The sequence below is a fragment of the Pimephales promelas genome, chromosome 8 (genome assembly GCF_988280905.1).
Source record: "Pimephales promelas chromosome 8, fPimPro1.hap1.1, whole genome shotgun sequence".
NCBI lineage: Eukaryota > Metazoa > Chordata > Actinopteri > Cypriniformes > Leuciscidae > Pimephales > Pimephales promelas.
The window spans coordinates 21,092,108-21,104,828 of NC_142776.1; the positions used below are offsets into that span (position 1 = coordinate 21,092,108).

Genomic DNA, 12,721 nt, shown 5'->3' on the forward strand with positions numbered 1-12,721 from the left:
CCCTCATTTTTAGGGGAATTGTTTCAGGAATATTTAAAATCTATTGTCTTGTATTATTAATTTGGAGGAAATTTGATATTCAAGGACTGAGCAAGCCTTCAATACATCTCTAGTCCAAACCAAAGGGTTTTTGTATGTTTTCCTCCTCTTGAACAGGCTTCTTGAGCACAATTATGCAAGGAATGCACTATATATGCATCCTATCACATGCCGTTCTGGAACTCTTACACTCCCGTGTGGTAGTTTGTACCCCACAAGACACATGCTTGTGAGTAAGTGTATTTTTCAGCAAAGGTTAAGAGTAGAGGAGAGTGCCCTGTCAGAGTCTCTTTAAAGCAGCCCTTTGATTACCATAGCTCCACCCAGTGCTTATCCAGTTACCGGTCTCTTCTCAGCTATTGGATGAGAGTTCTTAATCATGCAAGGTAGTGAATCCCTGGGGGGGTGGGGCTGGGTCTGAAAGAACTCCTTTGGCAGGCAGAATAGAGGTTTTATTGAGGATATTTCTAAACTAACCATCAGGGACCAAGTCACTGGATTGTAAAAAAAAAAAAAAAAAAAAATAGAGCCGAATCACTCTGCTCCCTCTCCTTCTTTTTCTCTCTCTCTCACTCTGTTCATTTCCGTGAGCGGCACGGAGCACGGCAGCTCTTGAGCACCCAGCAGCACACAGAATGCAAGGAATCTACCCCCTTGTCTTAGACCAACAGTCCAAGTACCAGGGCTCAGAGCAGATCTGAGAGGAAACAAAGAGTGGAATTAGAAACCAAAAAGAGGAACATTTACAGAAACAGGGAGAAGAAAGACAAGGAGAGTATCATTGGCACTGGTGATTGGAGTTGTCCTGTTGCCCTCTCTGAGTGTCCAGGATCCTAGTCCTCTCCTCTCCATCCCTGTGCAGACAAGGTCATGGGGTGGCTGAGGAGACCAGTGCTCTCCATGTGTTTGCTTCTTATTTTGCTTCATGGGATGGAGGCTGCTGTACCTCTGGAGGAGTTCTACCCTTTTGGGCTGGATGAAGGTGACTCCCAGACCATCGAGCAAGATGATGGGGGATCAGGACTGATAGCAATTTCCGTGGCTTTCCCTTTCTTCGGAGAACGGCACACCGGACTCTATGTGAGTACAGATTGTATTTGTATGTGTGTTAGTGTTGTGCAGGAGAACTAGTTCTTTCATTCAGTGGCTTAATTGGTTTGTGTATGTGTATTGTGTATTGGTTTGGAAAATGAGCCTTTGGACCATAAAAGTTTTTACGTTACATTTGGTCCTACACAGTGACTGAGCTACTGGATGGTTTTTAGTAAAAAGATGACAGTCTATATTGCGGCTGCAACACATCTGCATAAACTGTGGTTTGAGAGAGTGAGGGAGAGAGAAGAAACTCCAAGTGTGACCAGAGAGAGAAAACGAGTGTGGCGAGTGCTCTGACAGATCTCGGTGCTTTGATCATAGTTGCGTCCTGCATTTGGTTGTGCGAGATGGACTTTGATCTGTGTCATGTAAGCTTCTCAGCCTCCGAAGGGGAAGCTCCATCCTTGTAAATTAATACCATCTGTTTTGATGCAGCATCCCAGTCGTTCTGCCTCCCAAAATACGTTGCCCCACCCTGAGCACCCGTCTTTACTACCATATTTCCATCTCCAACAACCTGCCCAGCCTGGCCGAGGTACCACAGCAACAGAGGCTACGTTTCCAGAGTGGTCTGGATGAATGAGATCACAATCCCAATGCAGCGGACAACTGACACACAGCGGACATGCCAGAGAACCGTTCTCCCACCCAGCCACTACATGTCATTCAAACAAGTGCCCTCACAACTTTGAAGGCTAATATTGTGTTTCCTATTTTAAAGTCATGAAGTCACTTAGATTCGTGTTCTGGCAAATGCAGCTTGCTGAAATAGTGCAGGGTTGTCTATAGCTACCCTGAGAAGTATCTCGTATCTCAGAGCGCAATGTAAATATTAATGTGAATTGGAGACAAGATAAGACCTGCTGTGGATAGCAGTGAAGATCAAAAATTAGATTAGTTCAGTTTGATCAGAAGAGGACTGAAGGTACAGTAATGGGTGGTAACTACAGAAAGGGTGCACCGAGTACAAACTGGGAGGTAACTCCAGGTCGATCTGAAAAAGATTTTGCAAGTCACCGGTGCATTGAGGCATGCGACAGCATTAAAATTGCGGTCAAGATTTCTGTAATGCACTCGAGCTGCTTGAACAGAATCAATTACACTTCAGCTTTATTGCATGCCATAGCCACATGTTGATCTCTTCCAAAAGAGAGCTGCATTTGAACAGGTGAGATTTCAGAGGGCAGATCCTCATGGATAATTTCTTCCGGAAGGGCATTCCAAGCCTTCTGGGCTTGGAAAAACAGAAAAGCTCTTGAACCAAACAATTAGAGGTGGTTCTTGAGAGTTGTCTCAGGGTATTACTGTAGGAGCTTTCCTAAAGCAAAAAGAAGGATCAGTACTGCCTGCTATTGCATGTTTCACCTTCTGACTTTCCCTCTCTATCCACCCCCAGTCATCTTTCTCACATTTTCTCATTCACTCCCCCTTCACAATAATTGTAATATTATTTATAATCCTATAACTGTGACACAAAAATACTGATCTCTGCTTCAGCTTCAAGGCAGTGTATTTAGTATATTTTCTACTGACAGGGATAACAGGGTTTTGTCCATTTCTTGATAATTACATTCCTGTGTCCAATTCAACTCTACACTCTCAGAAAGAAGGTACAAAAGCTGTCACTGGGGCTGTACCTTTTCAAAAGGTAAACTTTTGTCCATTTCAGGTGCTAATATGTACATTTTAAGTGTTGATATGAACAATTTAGGTTCTAATATGTACATTTTAGGTTCTAATATGTACATTTTAGGTGTTAATACATACATTTTAAGTGTTAATATGTACATTTTAGGTGCTAATGTACATTTTAAGTGTTAATGTGTACATTTTAGGTGCTAATATGGACATTTTAGGTGATAATACGTACCACTAAGGTACCAATATGCAGCCTTTGGGTACAAAAGTGTACCTTTTGAAAAGGTACAGCCCCAGTGACAGCTTTTGTACCTTTTTTTCTGAGAGTGTATTAGGCATGACAATAAGTTTGCAGGGCTGTGAATGAATGAATGAATGAATGAATGAATGAATGAATGAATGAATGAATGAATGAATGAATGAATGAACTTTGTTCTAGGCTTTGAAATGAAGCTTTATTCACAAAACTAATTCTTAACTCTTTTGTAGGGCCGATAAAATGTATTAAAATTGCTGGACTAATTCAATACAAGTGGACAGCTTTTTCACAGTATCTGTTCTGCTATATATTACATAACATAAATATAAACTCCTCAGTCATCTACATTCAAGCCTCATTGCCGAGAATTATGGCGGCAAGTTCTTTTCCATCCAGTGCCTCCAAGTGCCTGGTCGACATGTCCTCTCTGCATGATCCTTAAGAAACTGAGAATTGTCCAAAATGTCAATTTTCTTGTTCCACAATGCTGTCCATTTTGGGTCTGAGAGATTTCACATGTAGCTGTGACCTCTCCTCTCTCCCCTCATTTACCCTCACTCTTCTTCTCACTCCTACTCTTCTTCAGCCTCAGATAACAAGTTCGGGGGTCTTCCCACTGGACCTGTCCAGCTGCTCTAGTGAAGAAAGGAGAGATCCCTTTAACAGAACCCAGATGCATCTGTAAAGTGTCTCAGGGATGCCAAACAACGCAGACTCTCAATTAACTAACCTTATGAACAACTGGGATGAAGAGCAGAGAGGATGAGATCCAAGGCTAGAGAGGAAACATGGAAGTCCACAACAAATGTAGAGAACAGAAAGCTTAAAATGATTGTGAATGAAACTGGTGTAAGTTTTGATGGTGAACAGAACACCATGGTGGAGTTTTGGGGACCTCAAGTCAAGAAACCGATACCTCCCAACAAGTTGTTTGTATGGGAAGCTATAAAATGGATGTTTATAATTGTATTAGGCATAGAATTGTTCATACAATAGTTGAGTCAAAACAGAAGAGGGAAAATGATGGGGACAGAAAGATTTGAGGTTTCACGGCACACTGAGAGCACATCTGCTAAAGCTCATCCTCAGCACTATAACACTTCATGTTTGCGCAACTAGAGAGGCAATTTTCAACCTTTAGGGATTTTCTCTTTATCTCTTTTTCTCTCTATGCTTTTTGCTCCTCCTCCTTTTCACTTAAGTAGCTCAAATAGGTGAGTATGCAAGGTCATATGTGTGATTATGTTAGGAACTGAGTAGCTTAGTGTGTAATGCTTTATGTCAAGATAAGTCATATGTTATGATAAGATTTGAGCTAAATATTTGGACTCAATTCAATTGGGGAAGCCACTGATTTTTTTTTTTTTTTCTAAACTGAGATTCAGTTATTTTCCCAAGAATAGTGAACATCTTTGTATATTACTATTAAGATATGAATGAGTGCAGTGCCATGCAAAAGGGTCATGGTTTGGCATTCTGTGGACTGACAGTCATGATAAAGAAACCCACGATAGCCACACAAGGACCTGGAGAAAGAGGAGCCAAGGACAATCATACAAATATATACCCCTTTACAGTTTTTTCCTCAAATTTCTAGGAAATGCTATTAAAAGTGCGTGTGTTAAGGTTCAATGTTTTTTTCCAAGCTGGGCACTTTTTTTTATGAAGCATCCTTTTTACCAGGTGATTAAAATGAAAATCAGCCCATGAAAATCGTTGATACAGTATATCCAGTGAAGAATATAAAAATAAATAACATGGTTGCAGGAGCTGCACCTACCCGATCTCACGACCAAATCGTACGAATTCGGCGAATGATTAAAAAGTGGCTAATTCGTAACAATTCATACGACCTCACTCGTACGAATTGGTACGATTTTGCTAAATCGTACATATTTTACGAATTGGCCAATTCGTATGAATTCGTACGATTGACCTACCCCTTACCCCGCCCCTAAACCTACCCATCACATGGGTTTAGACAAATCGTACAAATTTGTACGAGGGAGGTCGTACGAATTAGACACTTTTTAATCATTCATGGAATTCGTACGAATTGGTCGTGAGATAGCGTAGGTTGCACGGCATAGACGTAAAAATAAATATAAAAAAGAGCAATACAAATTCAGTTTATTTCCTTTAAATTATTTTGATGTATATTAATTTTACATCCCACAAGATATGATTGCCTTTATTCACCTTTAGTCTGGGGTTAGATCCAACTACTCCATCCTACAGTACTTTTATTAAGATACCAGGACATGGAGGAAAAGCAGCTAATTTAACCTCTTCCAGATGCTACAAAAAGATCAGAACAAAAGCCAGCACATATTACAGCACCAGAGATTAATCGCTAATGTAGTGCTTAGTGAGATTTCCGCAGCTAATTTAGCAGCAAGGTAAGCAATTTCCATTCATTACCTCCACACACTGTTGCTACCTCTCCAGTGCCTGCACCGGTCAAAACACTGCTGTCCCTATTGGCTATACAACTCTCTTTTCCCAGTTTGCTGCTTATATCATTAGCATGCAGTGGTTTAGTGCTGCAGCCCATTCTCAAGTGTTTTGGTCATTTGTGAAACATTTACACTAAATCACACTTTGGTTCCTGTCAAGGGTTTGTATCTGTCAGTGAACTGTGCCTGCACTTCCCATTCCTTCATCTTTTCCATCTCTCCTGCATCTCACTCTTTGTCTTTTCTTTCATTCTCCTTCTCTCACAGGGCTCCTCTCAATGACCCCAGAGTTGTGGCCCTACAGGCTTCACTCTGCTACTCCACGTTAACCACACTCTTGCCATAGCACGCTGATGCAGAAAGGGGAAGACTGCGGTCGGCCAATTAACCAAGCACCCGAGTCAGGCCAAACAAAACTTCCTCTACTGTTTTTACAGCAAAGGCCTCAGAATTATGGTTTCCATACGCATGGGGAGGGGAGAAAAAAGGCCATGTGTCTGACATTGCCTTTGTTGCTGTTGCTGCTGCCAGAGTTGGGTGCAGATGAGGGAAATTAAGGGACAGGATAGTTGGCATTAGAGGGCGAACACCTGGAGAGGAGTGTGTCTAAGCAGGTGCAAACTGACTAGCATATGTTCGACACACTCTCTCATTGTAGCTCTGTGCTGTGATAATATGATATGGCGCAGAGAGCTGACCGGTAGTATTTCTCTAATAGAAATCAGAGAACAGTTTAGGTGAGTCACAGTTCAAATGTCCAATTTCCACTGGAGGAAACTTCAAAATTTCACAGACACCAATTTGCCTGTTTAGTGAATTTGCTTTGATATTCATATCAGTTTGGTAACACTGTGGCCCTGTGATTGCTTTAAGGTTTCTTCTATGTCCGCTTGGCAGGACATTCATCACAGGAGTAGACACAGTCAACAGAGCAAAGCCAGTGGTCAGCTAAGCAAGTGTTGGGCTCTGTGGTTTCTTTTGAGGCAGTTATTAGGGCCTCACCCTCTAAAACCACTTCTAGTAGACATGAGCCAGGGCAGGTGTGTCGGAGTGTGTATACGTGTCTGAACAGTACTCCGGTTTTCTCAGCTGCAAGACGTGGATGTCTGGTGGAACAAGGCAGCTGTCTGTTCCCTGATGGGGAAAGGATACATCTGTCACTGGAGCCTGCCTCACTCTTTCATCCTGCAATGCTACTGCTCACTCTCGAGTGTCAACACACTGCTGGACACCTCAGCTTGTCTCCGCTTATCCCCAGTCAGCATGTTCCATACATCATAGCCATCAGATGACTCTTCCAGGCCTTTCGCAATATCTACTCCAAGAGTCACTACAAGAAACTGAGTTTTTGATGGTTTGAAGTTTTCCGGCTTGGAAAAAAAGTCCTTGTAAAATCGTTTGATTTCTGTTGGTCTATGATTTCTTGACTCTGCTGCACTCCTGAGTGAACTAACCCAGCCTCTGTCGTCAGGTATACTTGAGTGTGGAAAGAATTTAATTGAGATGAAATATGTTATTTGTGCAACTCAGAATGTTAATGTCCAAACATGCAGCTCATGGTGTGGTAAAGCTTCAGCAGTGGAATCTGGGAATGAGTCCCAGGAAGGTGAGCTGAAGGAAGCTTTGTGTGCCGAGTCTGTTAACCCAGAGCTTGCACTTGTTCTTTTTTCCCCGTGTCTTCTAGGTCAACAACAATGGCCTGGTGTCATTCCTGAGGGAGGTCTCCCAGTTCACCCCTGTGGCATTCCCTATTGCTGGAGACCGCAGGGTGGTGGCCCCGTTCTGGGCAGATGTAGACAACCGGAGGGGAGGAAAAGTCTTTTATCGAGATAGCAAAGATCCTGCTATCCTGAGAAGAGCCACTGCAGACGCTAATCATTACTTCCCCGAGTTCCCTATGTTCGTCACCACATGGGTTCTGATTGCTACCTGGCATCAAGTCACGTTTTTTGGTGGCAACTCAACTACTCCGGTACCAAGTTCATGTTCTTTAAACTAACAATATCAATGCAGCATTTGTTTTCTCTAGAAGACCATCTAGCAGAGTTTCTTAACTCTGGCCCTCAAGGTCCACTATCCAGTAGAATTTAGCTCCAACCCCGGTCAAAATTAAACTCTTCAGGACAGTGAATCTCATGGGCCAGAGTTAAAGGAGTAGTTCACTTAAAGAAAAAAAAAAACTTTTGCTGATAATTTACTCACCCACATGTCATCCAAGATGTCCATGTCTTTCTTTCTTCAGTCAAAAAGAAATTAATGTTTTTGATGAAAACATTTCAGGATTTTTTTCCATATAATGCACTTACAGGTAACCAAACAAGGTCCAAAAGACAGTTTCGGTGCAAACTGCAAACTGTTCAGAGGGCTTTAAACGATTCCAGACGATGAATAAGGCTCTTATCAAGCGAAACGATCGCTCATTTAAAAAAAAGTTTTTGCTCTGTTCTGTGATGCGTGTTCGTGACTCTCCTGTTCGAACTCGTTTATCAAAATGAACTAATCTTTTTTCGTGTCATTTGGTTCATTCAACGAACGAAATGAATGAATTGACTCGGAAAAAGATTTGTTCATTTTGATGAACGAGTTTGAACAGGAGTCACGAACGCGCATCACAGAACAGAGCAAGGCGACCATTTAAGCTTATAAAACTTAAACTTTGTCTTGTTTTTTTAATTGAGCGATCGTTTCGCTTGATAATATCCTTATTCATTGTCTGGAATCGTTTAAAGCCCTTTGAACAGTTTGCAGTTTGTACTGAAACCCCTTTCACACAGAGATTCTGGAAAATACACGGATAATGTGGCCCGGCATTTGTCCTGGGATTGTTTGATTTTCGGTTCATTCACACTGCCAGTGATTTTCCGGGATCTGTGAGTGCGTTCACACACAACCCGTAAATATCCCGGAAAGACACATGACGCCAGGACAAGACGTGTAACGCACGCATAGAAAAAATGTACACGCACATACCAAGCCACAGCTGGAGAACAATCTCCGCTTCAGCGCGGATAGTGAGGAGCTCCTGGTCTCTGCTTCATTCCAGTTTGCAGACATTTGTTCATCCTTTCTTTGTTGACGACGAACACAAACGTTCTTCTAAGAACAACAGAGTCGCGCGATGGCACGATCGTTATCACTATGACACACCCCTTACGGCATTGGTCCTGGCTTTTGTTCACACAGCGCGCGTTCCGGGGACTGATTTTCGGAAATGTTACTAGGTCCCCAACCCGGCATCGATGCCAGTATCAATCCCGGGTTGTGTTTGCGTTCACACAGAAGGCGTTCTGGCAATTTCCCGGCAATTTCCCGGATCAACACGCTGTGTGAAAGTAGCTAAAGTGTCTTTTGGACCTTGAACTGTTTGGTTCCCATTAAAGTGCATTATATGGAGAAAAATCCTGGAATGTTTTCATCAAAAACCTTAATTTCTTTTCGACTGAAGAAAGAAAGACATGAACATCTTGGATGACATGGGGGTGAGTAAATCATCAGCAAAAGTTTTTTTTTTAAAGTGAACTACTCCTTTAAGAAACCCTAAGCTAACGTTAAAAAAAAAATAAAAAAACAATTACATACTGGTTGTGGCAACTGACTTGCCATCTGCTCTATTCTAAAGGTCAATACATTTCAAGTAGTTCTTATCACAGATGGTGAGCTTTCCTTCACCATCTTCCAGTACCACAATATCACCTGGACAACAGGGATGCATGCTACTAGTGGTGGTGACCTTGCAGGCTTGGGGGGCATAGCTGCACAGGTAAGGTCATTGCCTTTACTTTTCAGTATCGTGGATGTTAATCTTGACTGAAATTACTGTAGTGAAATTAAATTATGAAAGAATCCACTCTGAGAGAACTCTCCCACTCTTCCACTCTCTTCCTAGGCAGGTTTTAATGCTGGCGATGGGAGGCGCTATTTCAACATCCCAGGCTCTCGGACAGATGACATTGTTGAAGTTGAAACCACCACGAATGTGGGCTATCCTGGTCGTTGGGTCTTTCGTATTGATGACTCTCAGGTGCAAGTGGGTGGCTGCAATGACTCAGGTACACCACCAGCAAATTAGAAAACATTATGGACAAGATATAAGTCTGCTCAGACTCTTTTCTATTGTCCTCAGCTTTGGTCTGTGCTAACTTAAGGCCCTGTCAAAATGGTGGCCGTTGCATTGACGACTGCATCACGGGAAATCCCTCCTTCACTTGCTCGTGCTTAGCTGGCTTCACTGGACGCACGTGCCAGATAGGTAAAGGAATGATGAAATCCTTCCATCACTAACAACCCGTACTCATCCTATTTGTTCGTTCTTGCCAGGAAAGAGAAACTCAACTTGTAAAAGCAGAATTCCACCCTTCAAGCCAGGGGGACAACCTGAGGGAGAGAATTTCCCCTGGTCACATCTGTATGTAATACGCATACAGTAGAGTCAGTCCAACGTTTTGCTGTGGTCAATTCATTACCCTTTCCTCCACCCCCTGGACTTAGGATTCCCTAAGGTTTTCATTCTTGTGTGCGCGTCTAATAAAAGTCACATGTCATATTTGTCGTTCTTTTTCTGTGTTTTGATAGAGGTTGATGAGTGCTCCTCATACCCCTGTCAGAATGGAGGCACATGTATGGACAAAATCAACCACTTCATCTGCATGTGTCCACTGGGATTCACAGGGACAACATGTGAGATAGGTAAATGCCTGATTCTTCAATTATGCATTGCACGCTAATCACGTTCATCGCACAAAAACTTCAGGTAACACTTTATAATAACTGCACACTATTAATCATTAGTTAAGCATGAGTAAACAGTTAATTCATCATTTATAAAACATTAATAGACATTAATATGCAGTTTATAAATACAGCTATACATGTTTTTTCTTGATTTATAAGCATATCTATAATGCGTTTAATGATTGTATTTTCATACTTTGTTAATGATCAATTAATAATTTCTAAATGAAGTATAGCATTTTTTACAAACCAGTTGTTTAAGAGTTGTCAGTCATTCATAAGATCGCTTAGAAAGTGTAAGTATATGTATTGAATACAGGTAGTTATAAAGCATTTAGTAGTGGTTAGTTAACTATTTTTGTGACCTAATCTAAAGTGAGGACTATTCATGCTTTGTAAAGCATTTATAAAGGTGATTTAAAGACTCGTCAATCTTCTAAACAGTAAAATGTAACAAACACAACGCAGTGATACAGCACATAGAAATATTTAACAGCCTTTAAAAATGCTTTACATGGCATGACTAGTCCTCACTTTAGATGAGCTCACGAACATAGTTAACTGACCACTACTAAATGCTTTATAACTGCCCAAATTAACCCTTAATTACAGCATTAATACATGTTAATAAAGCATTTATTAACACATTAAGTTACCATCACTATATGTCTGAATAATAAGATGTATGAATGTACATTTAAATAGTTTATTAATCATTTACTTACTCGCTCTAAGTAATCGTATGAACCACTGAAAACTCTTAAATAACTGGTTCATAAAAAATGCAATTCTTCATTTAGAAATGACAAATTGATCATTAATAAAGGATGAAAATACAATTATTAAACAAATTATAGATATGCTTTTAAATCAAGAAGAAAGCATTTATAGCTGTATTTATGAACTGCTTATTAATGTCTATTAATGCTTTATGAATGATGAATTAATGGTTTACTCATGCTTAACTAATGATTATTAGCGTGTAGTTATTATAAAGTGTTACCAAACTTCATGGTATTGCTCCTATAATCAACAAGAAACTTGCATTTCTCCCACGTCCAATGCAGGCTCTTCTCAAAAAGTTGGCCAATGAGGTCTAAAATAGCGAGTGAAAAGGATGCGATTTTTGAACGTAGTAAGCTCTTCTTTCCGTGCTGTGGCCTCTCTCCTAACTGACTTTGTCCTCCCTCCTCCCTTGGCTTGAACCTCCTCCTCGTTCCCACAGTCCAGCCTGCAGAGATGTATCAAACCTCTAATACCTTTCACAGCCAGAAGTGCATAGTTTCAGAGTGAGGGGAACGGTGTGGAGGATATATTAATCAGCTGAATAAATATTCAGTGTGTGTGTGTGTGTGTGTGTGTGTGTGTCTGTGTTTATTGCCTGCAGACATAGATGAGTGCCAAGAGACCCCATGCCTTAATGGAGCACAGTGCATAGATGGTGTCGGCAACTTCACCTGCGTATGCCAAGCAGGTTATACTGGGTTCCTATGCGAGTCAGGTGAGTACAGATCTTGGGAGTGTCACTGAAAGGCCACAGCTTTCCCCAGGGAACATTTCCTTTTTTCCACATTAGGCCCACACTTATTCATTTGACAGATGGTTTTATCTGACTGCATGAAGACTGCTATAGGCCAATACTTTTAAGGGCAGCTAGTAAATGGAATTATATTATCAGTTACTTTGATTTCTTTTCCTGTGTTTTCATATTGGGTCAGGTTTTATGTTCCAAATATCCCAAGTTCTCTAAGCAAACTTCGATCTGACTTTTTTAGGAAAAAGCACTGACATGATTCCCCCTGCTTAACAAATTGGGCTTCTCACAATGGTGGTTATTGATGACAAGCCCAGTTTGGAAGTACTTTGGAAACTAAACCGCTGACCTTTGCGTATCTTGAACCCTTGTTTCTACATGAGACCAGATTATTGTTAATGCTAGACACCTGGCCAATGAAACCATAAACCTGCATGAACTTTTATACATCTTAAGATATTGATACAGTCCAAACCAAGCTGTTCCAGTATCTGTATCTGCACTGACAAATGAATCTTGTGTTTTTTGAATCCAGACATTAATGAATGTGCACCCATGCCATGTTTGAATGGAGGTACGTGTGAAGACCTGCTGAATAACTATACCTGCACCTGTACGGCAAACTTCACTGGAAGCCACTGTGAGACAGGTGTGCTTTTTCGCTCTTGAGTTCAACCCACCATCTTACTTTATAAATGCCAGCCGCAACACAATATCCAGTCTTTGTTTTTGTTCCCCTTTGCAATATGGGAAATATGGTTTCATCATAGAAGATGTTTACACAGCCAGTCATCTACTTTCCCCTTTATATTTGGCCTGCTGTAACATTTTCCAACTGGAATCAACACAAAGAAATTGAAAAAAGAGAAATTAATAAAGAAAAGGGAATGCTCTAAAATAACTATGGATTCAGACCACGTGTCTGACTAATTGAACATTTTTCTAATTTATTGTTCATGTACTAGATCA

The 12,721-nt window shown here is 41.1% G+C and overlaps 1 protein-coding gene across 1 annotated transcript in view; it reads left to right on the forward strand.

The window, feature by feature from the left end:
- The first annotated feature begins 638 nt into the window (after positions 1 to 638).
- sned1 (sushi, nidogen and EGF-like domains 1) overlaps positions 639 to 12,721 on the forward strand; it is a 38,606-nt gene continuing 26,523 nt past the window's right edge. Inside the window, exons 1-8 of the mRNA XM_039691667.2 lie at positions 639 to 1,119; positions 7,172 to 7,459; positions 9,107 to 9,247; positions 9,374 to 9,536; positions 9,611 to 9,736; positions 10,060 to 10,173; positions 11,606 to 11,719; positions 12,288 to 12,401. Coding sequence (XP_039547601.2) covers positions 910 to 1,119; positions 7,172 to 7,459; positions 9,107 to 9,247; positions 9,374 to 9,536; positions 9,611 to 9,736; positions 10,060 to 10,173; positions 11,606 to 11,719; positions 12,288 to 12,401 — 1,270 coding nt within the window. The 5' untranslated portion in view covers positions 639 to 909. The remainder of the gene's footprint in view (positions 1,120 to 7,171; positions 7,460 to 9,106; positions 9,248 to 9,373; positions 9,537 to 9,610; positions 9,737 to 10,059; positions 10,174 to 11,605; positions 11,720 to 12,287; positions 12,402 to 12,721) is intronic.